The sequence below is a fragment of the Ptychodera flava genome, chromosome 18 (genome assembly GCF_041260155.1).
Source record: "Ptychodera flava strain L36383 chromosome 18, AS_Pfla_20210202, whole genome shotgun sequence".
NCBI classification, from domain to species: domain Eukaryota; kingdom Metazoa; phylum Hemichordata; class Enteropneusta; family Ptychoderidae; genus Ptychodera; species Ptychodera flava.
Genome location: NC_091945.1, coordinates 37,897,666 through 37,919,325, shown reverse-complemented (window position 1 = coordinate 37,919,325; position 21,660 = coordinate 37,897,666). Strand labels below are relative to the sequence as shown.

General features: G+C 35.4%; 2 protein-coding genes across 5 annotated transcripts in view; both read right to left on the bottom strand.

Moving 5' to 3' along the window:
- Positions 1–2,897: 2,897 nt before the first annotated feature.
- LOC139117554 (tetraspanin-31-like) lies at positions 2,898–15,832 on the bottom strand. Its single transcript, XM_070680777.1, has 6 exons — positions 15,636–15,832; positions 10,908–11,075; positions 9,004–9,222; positions 6,622–6,750; positions 4,775–4,848; positions 2,898–3,498 (listed from the first exon to the last, which is right to left on the bottom strand). The coding sequence occupies exons 1-6, from the start codon at positions 15,696–15,698 to the stop codon at positions 3,495–3,497; spliced, it is 657 nt and encodes a 218-aa protein (XP_070536878.1). The 5' UTR covers positions 15,699–15,832; the 3' UTR covers positions 2,898–3,494.
- Positions 15,833–18,625: 2,793 nt separating this feature from the next.
- The window catches only part of LOC139117551 (exocyst complex component 2-like), a 43,527-nt gene continuing 40,492 nt past the window's right edge, over positions 18,626–21,660 (bottom strand). For all 4 annotated transcript variants that reach the window (XM_070680773.1, XM_070680771.1, XM_070680772.1 and 1 more), the window contains 3 exons: positions 21,288–21,531; positions 20,925–20,981; positions 18,626–20,577 (listed from right to left, as the gene is read on the bottom strand). In XM_070680773.1, the coding sequence (XP_070536874.1) occupies positions 20,493–20,577; positions 20,925–20,981; positions 21,288–21,531 (386 nt within the window). In that variant the 3' untranslated portion in view covers positions 18,626–20,492. The remainder of the gene's footprint in view (positions 20,578–20,924; positions 20,982–21,287; positions 21,532–21,660) is intronic.

Sequence of the window (21,660 nt, the reverse complement as noted above, 5' to 3'; positions counted from 1 at the left end):
GAGGGGTGGATAGGTAGTGGTCAATGGCAAAGTTGGATCTCAGTACAGGGAAAGAGGGGTGGATAGGTAGTGGTCTATGGCAAAGTTGGATCTCAGTACAGGGAAAGAGGGGTGGATAGGTAGTGGTCTATGGCAAAGTTGGATCTCAGTACAGGGAAAGAGGGGTGGATAGGTAGTGGTCTATGGCAAAGTTGGATCTCAGTACAGGGAAAGAGGGGTGGATAGGTAGTGGTCTATAGCAAAGTTGGATCTTTGTACATGGAAAGAGGGGTGGATAGGTAGTGGTCTATGGCAAAGTTGGATCTCAGTACATGGAAAGAGGGGTGGATAGGTAGTGGTCAATGGCAAAGTTTGATCTCAGTAGAGGGAAAGAGGGGTGGATAGGTAGTGGTCTATAGCAAAGTTGGATCTCAGTACATGGAAAGAGGGGTGGATAGGTAGTGGTCTATGGCAAAGTTGGATCTCAGTACATGGAAAGAGGGGTGGATAGGTAGTGGTCTATGGCAAAGTTGGATCTCAGTAGAGGAAAGAGGGTGGATAGGTAGTGGTCTATGGCAAAGTTGGATCTCAGTACATGGAAAGAGGGGTGGATAGGTAGTGGTCTATGGCAAAGTTGGATCTCAGTACAGGGAAAGAGGGGTGGATAGGTAGTGGTCTATGGCAAAGTTGGATCTCAGTACAGGGAAAGAGGGGTGGATAGGTAGTGGTCTATGGCAAAGCTGGATCTCAGTACATGGAAAAGGGGTGGATAGGTAGTGGTCTATGGCAAAGCTGGATCTCAGTACAGGGAAAGAGGGGTGGATAGGTAGTGGTCTATGGCAAAGTTGGATCTCAGTACGGGAAAGAGGGGTGGATAGGTAGTGGTCTATGGCAAAGCTGGATCTTTGTACATGGAAAGAGGGGTGGATAGGTAGTGGTCTATGGCAAAGTTGGATCTCAGTACAGGGAAAGAGGGGTGGATAGGTAGTGGTCTATAGCAAAGTTGGATCTCAGTAGAGGGAAAGAGGGGTGGATAGGTAGTGGTCAATGGCAAAGTTGGATCTCAGTACATGGAAAGAGGGGTGGATAGGTAGTGGTCTATAGCAAAGTTGGATCTCAGTAGAGGGAAAGAGGGTGGATAGTTAGTGGTCTATGGCAAAGTTGGATCTCAGTACATGGAAAGAGGGGAGGGTCTATGGCAAAGTTGGATCTCAGTACAGAGAAAGAGGGGTGGATAGGTAGTGGTCAATGGCAAAGTTGGATCTCAGTACAGGGAAAGAGGGGTGGATAGGTAGTGGTCTATGGCAAAGTTGGATCTCAGTACAGGGAAAGAGGGGTGGATAGTTAGTGGTCTATGGCAAAGTTGGATCTCAGTACAGGGAAAGAGGGGTGGATAGGTGATTTGTCAAATGTATATACTGAAAGCCACTACATCTGCATCTCTTGATAACACTTTGGAAAACTTTGTTTCACAATATTTGGCGATGTGAGCTACTCTTACACAGGACTAATATCCTAGCCATGGATGGTTTGAGTGGACATATCCCATTACATGTGAATTTTCAATTTTTTAGACATTCATAATATTTTCATATCATAAGTAAATCAGAATGAAGTGCCATATGCATGATTACAGTGTTATGAACGGGTTGTGCAACATTGAATAAACGTGTATTCGGTATATCAAATGTTGCAGATTTACATCTCTGCTCAATATCACTATGCAACAATAAATGTCCACTAGATACTGGCTTTGTTTGTAGTCTGAAAACCAGGTGTACTAACACATTTAAGGAATAAAATTAGAAAATGAAGTTGACGGTAGAATAAAAACATTGAACTATTAATGTTACATCTGAAATGTACTGCCTTTTTTGACCAAGACTTTTTAAGATGGGAATACTTGGTTTCCATTGTATTACTTGAAATAGTACCCAGTATGTGTAAGCAATTGACATTTTGTAAACTTCAAGTTCTTGCATGTGTTTTAAAATTACAAATCTATAATAAGGGGAACTTCTATGTCAAGTAATACATGACAAGATGCAGCTACTGGGCCCGGTTTTTTTCTGATACAATTAAAATTTTAGTTTCCAAGACTTTCTTGGACACTAGTGTACAGAACTGCTCCAAAAAATTAAATAAAATTAAAGAACATGAAAATAAGGAGTATCTCATAAATCTGAACAAAGATAAATTTTAGGTTTCATTGATAGCAGTAAGTCTATAGTCAAAATACTAGAGAGTTTTACCTCTACCCAACTTTCCCAATTGCATCTACAGTAAGTACTAAAGATACTTGACTACGATTGAAAAGCTGCTTTTCTTTTATCATGTCACTGCGACCATATCAAAATTCACATAAGTGTATCTCTTTTACATAACCCTAAAATCATAAATATTGCAATTTTTTTACATCCACACAAAGACTTCATAATGTTACTTGTGTTTAATTACCCTGACAAACCTTTTGAACAAAACATTATTTTCTTAGCCATTATCATAGCCTAAAATACAACAAAATTCAACAGAAGCAAATACATCTGTTTTGCTAGAAAAGGCATGGCAGTACCAGCATTTGTTTTGTGGGCTATTTATGGAATATTAAAAAAAAGTTATAAAATAGACAGCAAATGACATGCATGGAGCTGATACAGATTGATACGATGTACCTTTCATGTAGTGTCTCTATTTCCTACACTATTGTAACTGATGAATGTCATAAACTGAAACAATCTTTGTTAAAATTGATTTTTTGCCAGGTCTATTTTTTTAGTCATAAGTTGAGTTCACATTTAATGCACCTCTCCTTACCCAATTATATATTAGATAGGACTGGAATAAGAGTTTGGCGGTACAATTTTAGTATACCAGTAGTTGATGAAATAATCAAATAATTTGCCATATCATACATCTGCTGTCAAATATTTGTTTGATTCCAGGAACAAATACTGACACAAAAGATTACTGGTAGTTTCAATCTCTACAGTTCCTTTTATTTTTCAGTTAAAGCTTTATCAGAACATCACAGGTAAAAAGCCAACTTTTCATATGTCCAAAATAACATGAAACCTTGCATCTAAACATGCTGTCGTATATTTATATATACAAGAAAATCACATCTCAGAAAACGTTAATAAATTATCACCAAATGAACCTAAGTTTAAGTGTTGTTGAAATGCAAAGGAACATATCTCAGATTGTCTTCAGAAAACTAATGAATAAGAAGGTAAACATCTGCAGATTCACTAATATCTAAGTTACATAGCCATACCATGACAATCTACATAATTATGAAACATGCATACAGATAGAATATCATCAAGGAGTATTGTGGTCAAACATTGAAATACTCCATTGATGGAAAGTTTACTATCAAAGTATTTACATAGAACAACTTACTGACATCATTGAATGAAACTGTCAAATGTGATGTTGAATCTTTATTTTCAAGTTGACATTCCTGTACTTGGTGGCGCTGACCAAGATATCTTCCTTTGGGATGCCACAACCCTTCAACTATTAGAAATCAAGGTATCAGTACAAGTTTAATGATACAAAAGTTGAAGAGGTAAACTAACCAGTCACCTGATGTAGCTACATGTAAAACAGAAAATAATCTGATCATGCATGATTATACAAAATGACATCATTCACCAAATGTATGGTAACTCAGCCACTTTGAATGATACACAAAATGCTGACACTACAGCTTTCATTATATATTACTTATATTGACCCTTTCAAAATGACCATACTTGCAAAGGGACTCACCACTATGATTGAACTAGATTCCAATACTTTCAAGCAAAAGCTGAAATAATACTGATACTAACACTGGCAGTTGCAGAGTATACATTCTGCAGCTGTGCTTTTTTCAAATGAATTGATAGATGTACAGTCCATTGTCAGCTGGCTGGCAGGAACAGGCAAAGCACCATAGTGATAGAACTGAAAAAGACTGTCTGTTCCACATGTTGACAATTGTTTTGAAATTTTCTATTTATTTACCTATCTTCCTTGTGCTAAATTTCATACTCGTTAAAATACTCAGAAATTTGTAAACATGAGATCATTTACTCATTACATGTATGGTCTATGCTTCTCAAGGCATTTGCACTGTGCCTGTACACCAGCTGACTCAGGTACAGTTTGTAAATCCCATTACAAAGAAAAAACATGATCAAGGTAGTCAAATCATAATAAAACAAAGACCAGGTCTCTATAAACGGAAAGTCTACACTCTGCATGAAGTGATCTACAGTATAAAGGCACCTTTACTGCAGGGGGAATATTTCTTCATGCTATATTGGTGTACAAAAATTAGCTATGAATACATGCAACCTTTGTATCACTTCAATCTATCATTGATGGTTTCTTTCACTTCAACTTTCACATTGTCTGACATTAGAGTTACTCTCAATACAGTAAAAGTGATCCAATTAAAAAAACAAAATTTCATTTTTGAGACATTGCCTTCAAAGCAAGGGTTGTCTCTTTCATGTAATTTCATGTATACATAAAAATGAAATACAGACAAAATATGACAGAAAAAACATCTCTCTCCCCAATAGCAAGATGCAGCCGTTTCAGCAATGATTATCAATATAAAAATGTTCTTGACATTTACATCAGAAGAAAATACAGAAATACATGCTTAGAGAGTACATGTTGGGCCTTAATTAAAGTAATTACAATTTCAATGGTCACAGAAACTTTCAATGATGAAAGAATTCTTTAAAATCACTCTCTGTTCATGCAGTATGATTGTACACATTGACATCTCTCTACTTACTATAAGAATGCACTAGGGTTTGCTCGAGGGTCTTTCTGGTTCCTGTAGCGTACAGCTAACCATACTCCAAGAAGCTAGTAGACAAATAGGAATTGCATTAAAAATTCATGTATTTTTGTCGAAAACAAGATACACACAATTGGAACTACTTTCGGAGAATAGGATCTTTAAGTTATTCACAAAAGTGTTAGGTGCTCCACAGCTGAAATTGCAATATTACAAATTTACCATTTAAGGTAATATGCACCTCAAAAGTGAAAGACAAACTTTTGCTCAAATTTTCCTTGATGAAAGCAAGAATACAAATCAGAGGTCAATGTGCAAAATTTGGTACTAGAGAGACAAATGACCTAGGATTAGCCGATATTTGAAATTCAAAATGGCTGCTATCAGGAAAAATAAAATTTTTCGATTTGAAAAACTAAGACGTTGACAACTTCTCTTTCACAAAGAGTTTTAAAATGAACCCCCCCACCCCCCACAAGTGGTAGATCAGAACAGAATTGATAAAATTGAAAGCCCGAATTTCTGTCCCCCAAAATATAAATTCTGAGAGCAACAAAGGCCAACAGCTTGCATTGTTTGAGCTAACCAGGGCAGGGCCAGTTGTGCATGTGTTGAAAAAACTGGCTTCAACACCAAAAAGTGTGCATTTCTGCTTTATTTTTTTGTCAAAACATTCATTCACCTGATAATTTTACCTTAAATTAATTTGTCAGATAGAAACATTTTTGGGTCAACTCCCCCCACCCCCCGACTAAAAAAGATTGTTTTTTATCCGACATTGAACTTTTGACGTCACCCCTATTCATCAGTAATTTGCCGATTAAACCAACGTTATTACAATATTCTATTCTCCAAAATTAGCTCCAATCATATATCTAACAAGAAATTGCATTTACATGCTGCTATGAAGAAACTGCTGAAGAGAAATACAGATAAAATACTTGTTTCCTACATAGCTTTCCTATTTATTGTGACAAAACTCATAATATCTTGAATTTGTGTCATTAACATATACAGAAAGCTGATGAACTTAAATGACAGGTTCCCAGATACTTCTCACCATACCATCTCATCCCATACCATTTCGCACCAAAACAAGCTCATACCAAAACCTCTTCGCCTCAAAAGTCACATTGCCCCAAACCATTTCACCCCTACATTTCGCCAACACCACTTTGCCCAAGACTTATTGCCAAATGGTATAGCTGAAAATAACCAACCACTGCCATCAAAGTTTTCATCACCTTTCTATCATCCCATGACTGAAATCTTGAAAGTATACACATTTCGAGAAAATGACATAGTCCAATTCCGCGCACGGCACCTGAGTTGAAGCATTTTGTAGTTTGCGTTTTTCTTTTTTTTCTTATATACCGTTTATGGTTTCATGCAAGAATAAATGGTTTGTTGTAGCCAAACTGTCCTGACACATTAATGCTTCAAAGTTGCAGGTAAAAACAACGTTATGATACATCATGGCATTGTTGTTTTAGGACGAGTTGGTAGTATTATGATGGTATTATATTGGGGCGAAGTGGTTTTAGTCTGAGGTGGTACTTGGGGCGAAGTGACGATGGACGAGGTGGTTTTGGTACGAAATGGTTTTGGGACAAAGTTGTGTGAGGCAAACTGGTTTTGGTGCTAAGAGTCTGGACCCTGAAATGACATGATGCAATCTTAACAAGAACATCCTATAATTTAAAAGACTCTCTAGTTTTAAAAATCATTTAATATAGACCGGTGCAATTCATTACAGGTGAATACCTTCAGTTTGTGTATGTCATGGAAAAATTAGAAATTCCCCCGTTACATTACACTCACTTGACGATACATGTACCTACCTCTGTGAAACTGAAAAAAAGACCAATGCCACCACTGAATCTCAATGCTGTACCCATTACAGGCAGTATCTTTTCACTACATGTCTCACAGGCTCCACAATTATTTGTCATATTCTTTTGACAACATTTCTGTAAGAAAGTTAAGAAATGTATGTACATAAAAAAATACTGTCAAGGACATTGTGCTCATATTTGGTTTGAATTTGTCCATCAAGAAATCTTTAACCTGTTCACTCCCAATTCCCTGTAAACAGGGCCACACATATCATTGATAACAATGAGTTTGGACCAAACCATGCAGTCCTTCTTGGTTTCAGCAGGTCTGCCAATATGTATCAGTTCATGAACAATGACAGGAAATGACTCAAGGTCAGAGAAGTAGCCTGTTTCAGTCACTGCCACCACTCCTACACATAATAGGTACACAGCATACAAATAGGTTAGAAATTACAGAATCTGCAACTAAGATGTGTGGGCTGTTTCAGTTAATGCCACCACTCCAGCACATTTGCAGGATTTCCCCTTTTTCTTACCTCATTTGCATATTTTTGACAGGTCAATACTTTCAGTTTGTGTATGTCATGTTCATTTGAACAACGTCACATCTCAACCCCGGGTCTACCTGTACACCAAATACTGTGATGGTAGGTGTGGCAGTTTGGGAGCTTTTGCGTGTGATGGACATACACCCGCACATACATACATACATACATACATACATACATACATACATACATACCAACATACAGATGCCATCGACTCACCATATAAGCTCTTTTTGGTATTTATATACATACAAAATATGAGCTAACCAGAAACAGTATACAATGTGGAGAAATGACATTGCTTATAATGACAGTGTAAAGTGTAAATCTACCTTTTCAAACACATATTGATTGTTGTAATGTGGAATGATGTTAGCTGAGATAAGCAATGAGAGCAAAAGCCAACCAGAGTGAGAATCTCTGCATCACTGATTATTTTGCTATTCCATTACATTAGCATATGCTTAAGGTGGTGTTGCACTTAATCAACACTATTCAAAGCACTTACTAAAGATGACATGAAAACCCCCTCATACTATATATTTTTAAAAAAGCAGAGACTCTTTTAGTACTGAAGCAATAGTTTACATGTACTTGAAGGATGAAGGGGTTATTTTGAGGTACAAAATCTAAATTTTAGTACTAATGATAAAAAATTAATTTAAGTTAAAAACTTGATATTTTATGAAATTTAATATCTCGTTTAAAACTAGAGTTTATGTAGAAAACAAAATAATTTATTGCATTATCTATACTCATTCTTAAATGGCAGGGGTTGAAAGACTGACCTTCAAAAAGTGAATTAAATCATAATAGGCAAAATGAGCCTCATTCAAAATATAGGAATTCTATCACCGAACAAAATTGTCCTTTTGGTAAATAAATACATGTAGTATTCAAAGAACATAAAGTGAAAATTTCACAAAATTTGACCCAGCAAGTGTTGAGTTAAATATTTTTGAAATGTTCAAAATTTTGGAAAAAGAAGCCAGGAAATCTATGATTTTGCATATATCTACACTTCTTTCTCACTAATTCTACCGTATGGTATATGACTACTTGTCATGCTAAAAGGTGAAGCGAACAAATATCTAATCTTGGGTTAAAAGATTGATGAAAATTGAATGAATCTTTGCAAAAAAAGGATTTTTAGCAAAATAACTATGAGGTTATATTGAAAATACTGCAAAGGATACATGAGGACATTGGCGCAGCCTATTGACCTCTGCTTCGCGTCGGGTGATGCGCGGCGCCTATGTCCTCGTGCATCCTTTGCGGTATTTTCGTAATAACCTTATTATTATACATCTTATATTCGAGACTGGGACATCAAATTGTCAGAGTAATGACGCTTTTCGTGCAATATCAACAATTTTTCTTCTGATTTATAGCAAGTGTGGAACGCCATCTCGGACGCGCTTCTGCAAGTTCGGCATAGTGTGTGTGCACTACACACGTATGTACAGAGCGTGCGTGAGACATGTTCTGGCACTCGCCCAATGGGTCCCTTGAAACAGTTCAATAGTGAACGCGCAGATACAGCTGCAGGGGATGGGGCTCCTGGAAACCGTTCGTGTTACGGAATGGGCGTTCAGTACCGGTTTTTTAGCACACGCAAAATTCTGTTGTTCTCAATGGTAGATGTATAATAAGATGTGTTACGTGCAACACCACATTAAATGAATTTGTAACAGACATGTACTTGAAAGAATGGACAAATACACTTGGAATTAATCTAATTTAAGATCAGCTGATATTGTATGATAGAGAAGTATTGGTGTGTAACAAACAACTGGCTATTCAAACTATTTTCAGAGTGCTAGTAGAGAGTACTTACTGTTCCTTCACACGACGGATGACCCAGTTGAGGATCAGTTTCGTTCCTTGAAAACAGACCACAACAATCAAATTGTAGTTGTGCTTCTTCCTTGGTTTTGTCAGATGAAGATTTCCATCCTGAGACAAGAAGTTGTGTCCTTGCATTGTTATCTAATGCCAAACATGCACAGGATATTGCAAATTGTAACAGGAATACTAGGAAAAGAATTATCATATACTGTGATCCTCAGTTAAGGATGTAATGTCAATATCAGTTTTACATTATCAAATACACAAGAGTGTACCACTTCACATTCAGCACTTCCATTTAAAATTTGGATGATTTTTTCCCTCTCTTATGTTAAAGGTATACTGTCACCTGTTTCAATTTTGCCACAGTTACCATGGAAAGAGAAAATCTAACCAATCACAGATTTTAAGCGGGTGGCTGCTTTTTAAAAATAGCGCCCTCACATGGGCATTTTGAATACCAAGGAATGCCCCTTTGACCATATATAGGCATATTTAGATTACAGGTGACTGTATACCTTTAAGTACCAAGAGAAGAAACAACCAGGTTATTTCCATGTTATTTTCATTTCAAATCTTTTTAATCCCATTGTTGTTCAAAATTGCTTTTAAGACATTCAGTCATAAAACAACTTGCAACTGTTCCCTACATCATAGACAGTTGTAATTCATGGCCCTCAAGTTGCTTAGCTATGTCAAGGTGGTAATAGAAAAGGAAATTAAGGACAGTATGTAAATGCACTGATAAACAGCTACCAGAAATGTAATAACTTTGATCTATTGAAAGACTCCTTTTTCATGCAATAGTACAACCATTGTTTATCTTTCATGCAATCAACAATCTTAAGTTTGATCAAACAAGCTTCAGGACTACACACTGAATGAAAAGAAAAACACACAGTATGAATTAATGGAACAACCACAGCATTACAGGAGCTGTGATTGAAATCTTCCTACAAATGATTGGATGTACTGATTATAAATGTGACCTTCACTTCAATACATTGTTAAATTCCATGAATGGACATTTTAAACATACAATTTCCTGTTCTATTATCAGAACCCATCAGAACTTTTTTGATCTCATTGGGAAAGAAATGGTGGCATGTGTAGTACACAATACATAGTGTAGAAATTTAGGAACTATTAAGCAGAATGTTACTGCTGATAGCACATAAAGTACATATAGTCATTTGTAGACAAGTCAGTTATCAATAATGTAACACTTGGTGTTACATTATTGATATCATACAGTACTCACAAGGGTGTGTATACAATGATACTGATAGCCTTTGATAATAACTTGTCAACTGTATTGAATGAAGTTTTCAGTGGCCATATATTCTATTGTTTATGACTATTATGGTGAACAATGACTGTAAAATTATGAGATACAAAGACACTTTTAAAACCAGTTCACTGGGCTGTAATCTTAGAAATATGAAAATTGAAATTCATTGTTTATGGGAATAAACTGTATTGCAATCAATGTGTACAAATTAATACAACCTCAATGCAATAGTTCAAAAGAGTAAATGTTTACCCAATCCCCGCAACCACCTACCACATCATGTACAACTTGCAAACTAGCGACCGTTTTGTCTTTCTTGACTGCCAGAATATTTTTAAGAACCCTGATATTATTGTGATAAGATTTTGATTTGAAATGTTATTGTTCAAAGACCTGTCAGCAATATAAATGTCAACACATATAATTTCAGCATGTCAGGGAGGGGGTCAATTTAAAATTTTACCGTCAGATTTTCTTACTTCTAAACTTTTGTTTACGGAAGGGTTAAGAGTGAAATGCAATGAGTTGCCAGGTCACATTTCAATTATCCATGACTTGGAATGTTGATTTGTTTTGAATCATCACGTTTTGTAAAAGGATACAAAGAAAAGTAAAACTTGATGGTGTTTGACAGCTCCTACAAGTCCAATAAGTGCAACTAGAAATAAGAAGACTCCACATGCTATGATTCCTCCTATGATGGCTATACTGGTTACAATTGCCATAATCCGACCATATGCCGCTACTCCTATCAGAATAAATGACACCAGCTGTGGAAAAAACACAAGAGATAAAGACAGTTGAATAACCAGATCAAAATTTGGATGTAACAGGCATATGAATATGTGAAGTCATTTTGTTTCCAATGAAAAGAGACATGTACTATGGGTCAAAGTTCAGTCTTCACAAAGACTTCATTCAACAGTGTATGGTCAATGACCTGGCTGTAAATTACAGATACCATTAAATTGACCCTGTGAGTACAATGTACAACATGGAAGTACAATGTGCAGTTCAACTGAGTGATCCTACATTCAATAGAATGAGTGGAAAAACCCACTGTTTGATATTACGTACTTTAGTAACCTTCTTTTACTTTTTGAAAGGAAGTGAAATTGAATAAAGTGAGTTTTGCTATAAAAACATACATGCATCAGCTGACCATCATAGTTTTCATAAATACTGGAGAGTTTTGCCAGAAATGAAAAACAACACCTAGTACATATAGTAGCAATAATTTTATGAATATGTACAAATCTCAATATCATAACTATTAAAGTGGTAATATACGAACATAAGATCTAATCATAATTATATTCATGTCATAAATTATATGTATTGACCACCTATTTTTGAATGATTGACATACCGGTACAGCTATAAATTGATCCTTGCAATTAAACTTTAGCCAAAATTTGCAAAAATATGTCAGTCTTAAAATTTGCAAAACTACATCAGTCTTAATAGCAGTTTGCTGGTACAACATGTACTATTTACATTTACTTTGCATCCAGGTTTTGGATGAATGTCACTTCTAGCCTACATGTGCTGAACTTTGACAACTTACAACAATTGTTCTTTGCTTCAAATGGCAAAAGGACTGGGGAGCAACAATTAAATTAAAACTGTTAAAACATTTAACGTTTACATGGATATTGTAACAACAATGTACTACTGTAATAAACAAAATCACGCATAATTATTTTGTTTTATACAGACCTTTGCAAAATAATTAGACAATCTACATGAACAACAACACTCACTGCATATGCCATAATTGAATGCAACAACCATCAAATGTACAATAAGAGTTGAATGTAACAACATCAAGAATGAGACACAACTCATGGTGTGATGCAATATTCAATTAATTCCTTTCTCTTGAAGGGTCACAGGTTAAGGTGAAGTGAAAGTAACATATGCAAGATAATAGATTGCTATAAATGTGAAAAAATGGTTGGGATACATTCCATTGCATTTGAATTGATATGTTATCATCCTATACTTCTCAGTAGTCTTTATATCAGTGTTTCTTTTTGATAATTCAGTGTTGAACTTGAACTTGCAATGCATCTGTTTTACAGACTGAGTGTTTTTTGTTTTTGTTTTTTTTGGGGGTGTGCATACTTTGATATGAAGTGACAAGTAGAGATTAAGAACCTTTAAGATATCTTAATCATTTTACCTGGGAGCTTAATTTACTGAATATCTGTCAGTATGTGATATTTCAAAATTACTGACAGATACTGAGTTATCAATGAATTATTAGCGACTTATCAGATTAAAGTGAACTTGTGAAAGATAGTTTGGGCTACACTCACAATTTGGTATACTGTTGCATAAACTTACTAAATTCAACAAATGGAAATTACAGACCATAACCCCTAAGAAGAGGATTAAATACTACAGTCATGTCAGCTACTCATGATATCCAACTGATATAAATTATGTTCGTAGGGAAATTTTTGCTTAGTTTATCAGCGTTTTTGTTAAGGACCTTGGGCATGGTAAATTTGACCTTGGTTCCCAAGTCATCAATGTCATGTTTGGGAACATTAGAAATGGTTAAAGGGTTCTCAAAACCATGCACCTATGTTCCAAAACCTTAGCAAAAACACTGGTTATTCTGAGAACAGATTCCAATAAATTGTTAGTAGACAAACTGTTCTGAGTGGCAGTATCTATCACGCATTGTATCAATAAAGAGTGTCAGTGGAAGATGTGAAAGCATTTCCTTCGTAAAATTCCACAAATAGTAAATCCCGAATTGGAGTTGCAAAAAGAACAAATTGAATACCAAGATGTTTTGTTACGCTTTTTTGGAAGCTACCCAATATTCATATATTTTTTTATTTGAATGACTGTTTGCTTTCGGTTTTGAAATTAGCTTGCATAATTTTTTACTTTGATTCAACCACTGATAACAAAGAAAGTTCAACAGCATGTTATATTAAATAACCTTTTTGAAATTATATGCTAAATATAAATAGCAACTCCCTATCAGACAAAATGTACAGGGTCAAGCTCTTCAAGTAGACTCCATTTAGCTAGCCTCTGAAAAATGTTACTTAAATATAGTGCATAATGTAGTGTCTGACTGTATGCCTTATAAATTAGTATATGCACCATATTTACATGAATAAGAATAGCAACACATTTACAAATAACAGTATTGTATTTTCCTCTATTTTAATTTACTGTGTCATGAAAGAATTTCCTTTTCTGTTGAGAAATGATCCTTCCCTTTTCCATGCTTTGTCGATGAAAATCAATTAGTACATGAAAATTTCACACAATTTTTTTCCTTTGGTTACTTCACAATGTTGATTGATTTTCCTAAAAAAAATTTTGAAAGGTAATGCAAATTTTATCCATAAAATGATTCATAAAAATATGCTACAATATTAATTTTGTGGTTAAGCTATATGGCTAAACCAACAATGACATGCAGAATACATGTATTTGTGAAAGTGTCATTATATTGCTACTCAACACACAAAATGCCATTTTGCATTCACAGACTGAAAAAGGATCTTACATTCTGCCTTTCTTGGGTTATATATTATAAATCAGAAATATGTGTTTATTTCACTCATTTATCAATCTCTCATAACACTATGATGGATGCAAGCCTATATATATATATATATATATATATATATATATATATATATATATATATATATATAATATATATATATATATATATATATATATATATATATATATATATGTGTGTGTGTGTGTGTGTGTGTGTGTGTGTGTAAATTTCCGAACATTTCTCCTTCATTGTATAGAAATAGAAAACCTTACAGTATGCTCTAATGCTAAATTAGTTGAAGACAAAATCACTTAAAAATGAACCCAAAAAATTATTCTTTTCAGATGGTAAGTACTGGCATAGATCCTACAGAACTCTGGGGTCTATGGTATTAGTCATACCTGTTTCACATAAAAAAAAAATTAAAATGCAACTAAAAATGTATATGGACAGACACTGATTCAAGGGAACTTCCCTTCACTCGACCAGCAAAGAAACAGAAGTACATATAGTAAGTACTGTGATCTTTTGTACAGACATGGCTACACAAAATTGGAAGGAGTTTAATGTCCTGATCTGTCCAGGACTCCAAGGAGACTCCAATCAAGTAATACTTATGATTTATTGGATCTTTTGTCCTGAAATTGGCACACTGCCTTTTGCCTGCTCTCATTTGATGAAAGAGGCCTAGGGCAGTGGGCCCTTTCCAGCCACATCATTGCTCAGTGATGTTTTGAATAAAATAAACAATGGGTACACAATGTTGGTGCATCTGCCTCAGCTTTTTCCCTTGTGAAAGATATATGCACAATGTGGAAGTACATGTAGAGGTATGACATCATGGATGAAACAACCTTTGGCCGTTCATTGTTCACGAGACCATGGTTGTACAAAAATCTATTTTTGTACATCCATGACGAGACCCAGCACAATGTAGTTTCTAGTATTTGATGGGTTTTGATATTGAAACAAAGACGCAGCAAAGAGCTCCTGTTTTGATTTTGTTTCTAGGGACCCCTGGCATTTATGAAGTGACAGTATATTGCAATTTTCACTCTACACTTGTCATGGTTACTCTGCCTCACCAGTAGGGTAGAATAACCGTATTCTGATACGTACTATTTTCATGAAAAATGTAACAGAAGATTAACAGTGTGCTACAGTTGCCATGGAGGTGGTTGTGATCATTATATTGCATCGATGTAGTTGCCCTGGCTGGTTTAGCGATGTTCTGTGTTATCTGCTGAGTTATCAAGGACATAATCATGGTATCGAGTATTTGAGAGCACCATCATGATGGCAATTGGCATGGTGATGAGTACAGTTTAGCTGAAATCACAAACTTGAGTTAATTATTTCTCCGTACTCTCGCTTAACATGCTTAAAATAGGAGTAATGTTAGCTCCACGTGACGCTTACGTGCGTTTTGACATAAATTGTTCAAAAACAGAAGTTACGACTTAGGTAAACTATACCAACAAATTGAACAATGCCTCTGGCGAATCCCGGAAGTATTATTGCTATGCCACGGTGTAAAACTAGTACACAATGCTGGTACGAACAAAATATATTATTTCTTCAAACACTATACCGTTGAACATTTTAAAATTATCCACGAGGATATGACTATATTGACCATATAATCGAAAGAGTTTTGAATCAGAAGGCTTCAATCTTCCTATAAATGTTATTAAATTTATTCGGAGCCACGTCAGCTGCTACACAGCACAGCATTGACCAAACTGACGATTTTGTGAATTAAGATTTGCAGTATTGATCATGTACTTACGATGTAAAGGACGTTCAACGCCGCAAGAGCATTTTTACTGCAGGCAAAACCACCACACGGCATCTTTGTGGTACTTTTCTGCCCCTAGACTAAAAAAAAATCGGTCAGTTGGAATTATTCAGCGAACAATCGGCAACCTGTCTGCTGTCTACTATTCCACGCGAAGGAAGATGGCGACTGATAATCAGCCTCGCTTTGACGATACCTGCCCTCATCGATGACGTCATGGTTCATCCAAGCATTTTGTCATGTAAAATACCAGGCGCAATCATGAGCATGACAAGTTGAGTCATCCGTAACCGAAGTATTGTCGGTTGGAATAGTTGGAAAAGTGTCGGTTGAAAGCTTTGAAAATATCTTCAGGTTTTTTGCACGCTCTAATATTACTTTGTTCAAATGTCTCTGTTTGGGTTAGATTTAATTTAATTTAATTATATTCTTTATTTCCAAAATGTGCTCATAAAGGCCCAACAAAAATAACATAAAACATACCAACAAAACATTTAAAAAATTTGTACTTACTTTTTACATCGAACACAAATAACAAAGAAATCTTGTGGCAAAAGTTGGCATGTCGAATCACATCAAAGGATGAAGCTGCTTCTATCAGGTGCAGAAACACTGTCCACTCAGCAACACCTTCACTTCCATTGACCGTGTTGGCAATCACCTCTGGTGCCCTTTCAATGGACATATGTATAGTGTGTTCACAAGTTTGAAAGTTCGGTATCTGTGTTTTCGTAATTTTCTGTATACTGTGATATAAACATCAAATGCTAAATACATTCATTGGCTCCAACAATTCTGATGGGATTTGTCTATTGTGCTTTTTCATAGACTTGATAAAAAAATTAATGAAAAGCTGCAGCAAAGGTAGTGAGGCTGTAAAAGCAAAATTAATAAAATTTAGCTTTACTTTGTTTGATAAAGTGCATTCAATTCATGCAAAGTACATTTTATAAAATTGGTAATTGACACAGACTGCCTGAACTATTGTACAATATCACACAATACACCACCATTAATAATAATAATAATAATAATAATACTTTATTGCATAACAACACACTTCGGGAAGTGCGGTAGAGCAAATCAAAGTCAAACATTACACACATGTTCAGGTAAGACTGCTGCTGGGGATGAATCTGTAGTGTAAGAAATATACCTTAAAAGAGGCTTCTTGTCCTCAAAATTCATGATGTACAGGAATTTCTCTCTGTCACTTAAATATTCAAAGTTCTCAAAATGTGATTTCATACTAGTGAAAAGAGTATTTCTATTATTAACATACTTGTCACACTTAATAATATAATGAAACTCATCTTCTACAGAAGACTTACAAAAAGTACAAAATCTCTCATTTAACGGGATTCTTGGGACTGACCTTCTGCCAATCTCAATTTGTAAATTATGATCAGAAATACGAAACTTGGTAATCAATTTCCTGCAGTTAATATTTGTAATATCCATCAAGTATTCCTCAAAAGTAAATAAAGTTTTAAATTTTCTGTATGTTCTTAGTTTATTTTTGTCCACACTCTGAGTCCTTACATCATTATGTAAATCATTCATCCATGAGACACGATATCTTTCTTTCAGTTCTCTGTGAACTGTTTTAACAGTGAAATTAATGTTACAGATATTTGACCAGATAGATCTTCCACTATAATTATCCAAAATATACTGAATATACTCAAACCACTGGAGTGGGTGCTTAGCAGTTGTATATGCAGCACGTAGTAGAATATCATCTGATAAAACCAATCTATGCCAATATTTTATCATATGTAGTATAACAGTGAACTGAATGGGGTATCTACCCAATACACCACCATTAACGAATTGTTTACGAAACTTAATGCTCAGTTGTATAAACCTGTCCTCATTTTGCAGAGCTTTGGTTTCATAATGACAGTTTTCTGATTGGTGAAATGAAGTAGTTATGGCAATTGTGAGCCATCTTTTTCACAAATGGCAGGTGATTAGGCTGCGTACACAAAAAACCAGTTAGGGGGGGCTGGAGGAATTCGGGGGGGGGGGGACTAAAACATTTTTGGGGTAGTAGGGGGGACTTGAAAGTTTTGCTCTGCCTATAGGGGCCGGGGGGTACCTGAAAACTTTTTGGTTCCCTTTTTTTTACGATTCAAAGTTTGTTGGGTATTTCAATGAAAATTTAATAACACTTTAATGTCATCCAATTGTTCTATTGTTAGTAATAATTAAACAAGATCTAGAAAAAAAACAAGTAGGCCTAGTATCGGAGCAACGGCTGCAACTGTTGTAGTATACTATGCAGTATATCAAACACAGTTTCTTGCTATCTCCCTACAGCATGCTGAAACATACAATATTCGGTTTGTAAACAAAAGCCTGCATATATGAATATTGCATGATAATTGAATTAGCGTCCAGATTGAAAGTCATTTGTCAATGATATACTGTAAATGCTGGGTACATATATATTCACAATCACAGGCTGTGTTGGCAAGCTGAATACTGGACAGTCCAGCACACTGTAGGGTGTGAAACAAGAATGCAGTTGTATAAACTGAACAAAATTATCATCAAAATTATCAAAGTTAATACAGCTACTGCCCTGCTACTGCCTTCGGACAGTGTCACCGTCATTGCATACCGGCAGTGACAGAGATTGAGCTCTGACTATGAAGTAGATGGAAAAGGGTTCGGTCATCCTCATGACAGTGAAACATACAAGATCAGGCCAGAAAGCAACACATGGAAGACCAGGAGACTTGAAAGTTATCAGGAATTTCTGAATTCTGGCATATGAGCATAATCAAACATAAAAGAAAAAAGATGGGGTCAACATGCTTGATTTTCTAAATTTTCACATTTTCATTGTAAAATAACACAAAAGTAAAACTTTGTACAGTAAAGACTCTAATTTAAATGAAAAAATGTGAGACTAAATGGAATTATTTTACTTTTACCGGGCAAACATCAAGAACTTGGACACTGACAAGAAGAGATGCAGCTTCTATGAAGTTTATTGCACAAAAAGTGTAAACATGACCATGATTAATGTACATTAACACAAAATATTGAGTGAAAAAAAAAATTGTGTGAGATAAAGATCATGATTGAAAGCACTTGAAAGTGCATTTGATTAAGACTTGTGACAATACACGGTACTGAATGAAATTTCAAAATTTGCAAACGGAAAAGACTGATGGCAAAAAAGAAAGACAATTCTTTCAATTATTATTCTGTCAATTATTGCATGTTCTATCTATCTCTACATAATTGTATCTGCCACAGTGCCCAAACAAATAGTTGGAAATACCATGGTAACTATTTATACCAGATGAACTGCTACATCCACATACCACTGTCTTTGAATGAACACTTATCAAGACAGTCAGCATAATGAGAGATTCAGATCAAAGATTTTGCTGTGATGATCAAAGAACAGTATTTGCAGGATTTTCAGACAGTACTTGATACAATACTTGAGTAATACAATGTTATATGCAGCTGATAGTGTGCTTAGCAGTAATCTTACACATGGTGAGTAGTTAGGCTAGGTGACAATGTTACACGTCTATTTTTGCTGAAAATTCAAAGTAACAGCTCATAAAATTCATGTCGTAAAACCTGTTTTTTTACAATTACCTTCAAAGGAAATTATTGTACAGAATAAAATCAATGTCTTCAATGTTGAATGATAGGCTGTTGCAGGCTCAAAAGACAAAGTTACATGCACAAAGAAAAATGCAAAATCCAAGCATTCAACCATAGACCTTTCTGCTCCAGGGTCGATGATTAGATATTGGTGACCAAACTTTTAATACTTCAAGAGGTGAACAGTTTAGCTGAGTTGTACATCTTCTATTGTACCAGCAAATTACACAAAAGCACTGTTACAACAATTGAGTTATGATTGTTCAAGTGAAACACTGATGACCGTAACTGATGGTCTAGGTATTGCCAACTGCTGGAGATGAAGAATATACGACAGTACACTTCATGAAGGATATACCAGGCTACACTTCATGAAGGATATACCAGGCTACACTTCATGAAGGATATACCAGGCTACACTTCATGAAGGATATACCAGGCTACACTTCATGAAGGATATACCAGCTACACTTCATAAAGGATATACCAGGCTACACTTCATGAAGGATATACCAGCTGCACTTCATGAAGGATATACCAGCTACACTTCATAAAGGATATACCAGGCTACACTTCATGAAGGATATACCAGGCTACACTTCATGAAGGATATACCAGGCTACACTTCATGAAGGATATACCAGGCTACACTTCATGAAGGATATACCAGGCTACACTTCATGAAGGATATACCAGGCTACACTTCATAAAGGATATACCAGGCTACACTTCATGAAGGATATACCAGCTACACTTCATGAAGGATATACCAGGCTACACTTCATGAAGGATATACCAGGCTACACTTCATGAAGGATATACCAGGCTACACTTCATGAAGGATATACCAGGCTACACTTCATAAAGGATATACCAGGCTACACTTCATGAAGGATATACCAGCTACACTTCATAAAGGATATACCAGGCTACACTTCATGAAGGATATACCAGCTACACTTCATGAAGGATATACCAGGCTACACTTCATAAAGGATATACCAGGCTACACTTCATGAAGGATATACCAGGCTACACTTCATGAAGGATATACCAGCTACACTTCATGAAGGATATACCAGGCTACACTTCATGAAGGAAATACCAGGCTACACGTCAATGCCATGACTTACTATTTCTCACTAATTTCATACAATATTCACACTGAATCTAACAAGGTACAAATGGAAATCAATATTTTAAGTTGGACAGAGATCATTCACCACTTCCATCACCTTGGAAACAGAGTAATTGTAAACGCATATTACTCTTGAAGTTATTTAACTCTTCTTCCAGTATTCTGTGAATGGAAAAGACAAACAAATTCTTTACAACTGATACAGGTGAAAATGAGGACAAAACAAGACACGGAGGTCCACTTTCCTGATGATAATATCCATAGAACATTTCAGTAAAAGTTCAAACTTCTTTACTGGCAGAGTAAAAATCCCTGTCTATCTCTAGGTAGGTCTGCAGTGATTTATATGATTATTGTACAAATGATAAGTCAATATTATAATGCTGAATTGTGCTGACTTCATCTGTTTTTACTTCAGTCCTCTGAGCTATAATTACAATATTACAGAAAAACTCACTGACAGTAAATGGATGGACATTACATGAAAATAGACATCTGCATTTTCTTACTTTTTGTTGCTGCCATTAACTTGTGGAATCAACTTCAGTGCTTCTTCAAATGATGAACTGTAAATGATGAACGAACAACTTGATGAAATCAAACAAAACTTATGTTGAACTGGACAGCAACAAATGCTAAGGAATGCATTTTATTGATGCTACTATGTTCGTTCTTATTTCACACTTTATCGCTGATACTTTTCATATCACATCATATTAATATTACGTTTGCAATATGTTTACAGTAATCAGTCTTGACAAAGGCTGCATTAGTTATTGAACATGGATACTAAATGTTACAGAGACCAACATCATGTTTCTCCCATATGGAATAAAATCTTCCATTACTATTGTAAATCAAAATAGACTTACTTGGAGGCAGCATTACTGTAATTCATAACAGCTTGTTTTAGAGCTTGTAATTCTATCCTAGCTTGCAAAGCACCAGCTGAACTAAAACCTGTTGTGACACAACTCATCAAGCGGCAAATTTCCTCAGCTAAAGCTTCAACTATCTTTGTCATGATACGACCAATAAACATCGGTGAGATGGCATATACTTCAGCATGTATGCTTATTAGATTCATAATAGCTTCTTTGATGTATGGCCTCACACCTACGAATGAACAATGTTAATAAGAAATTATGGTAAATGGTAACATGCAGAATTATTCATCTCTCACATGATATCTCCTTTGCCAAAGTTCTGTACTTTACATTGCGTTGCCAAAATACATGACTGTGA

Excerpts from the sequence above, each read along its gene's own strand:
- LOC139117554 (XM_070680777.1), bottom strand. The coding sequence starts at position 15,698 with ATGCCGTGTGGTGGTTTTGCCTGCAGTAAAAATGCTCTTGCGGCGTTG. Across the intron at positions 6,751-9,003 it reads ATCCGTCGTGTGAAGGAACA|AAATGTTGTCAAAAGAATAT; the intron begins GTAAGTACTCTC and ends ACTTTCTTACAG. Across the intron at positions 4,849-6,621 it reads TTTTTTTCAGTTTCACAGAG|CTTCTTGGAGTATGGTTAGC; the intron begins GTAGGTACATGT and ends TTTGTCTACTAG.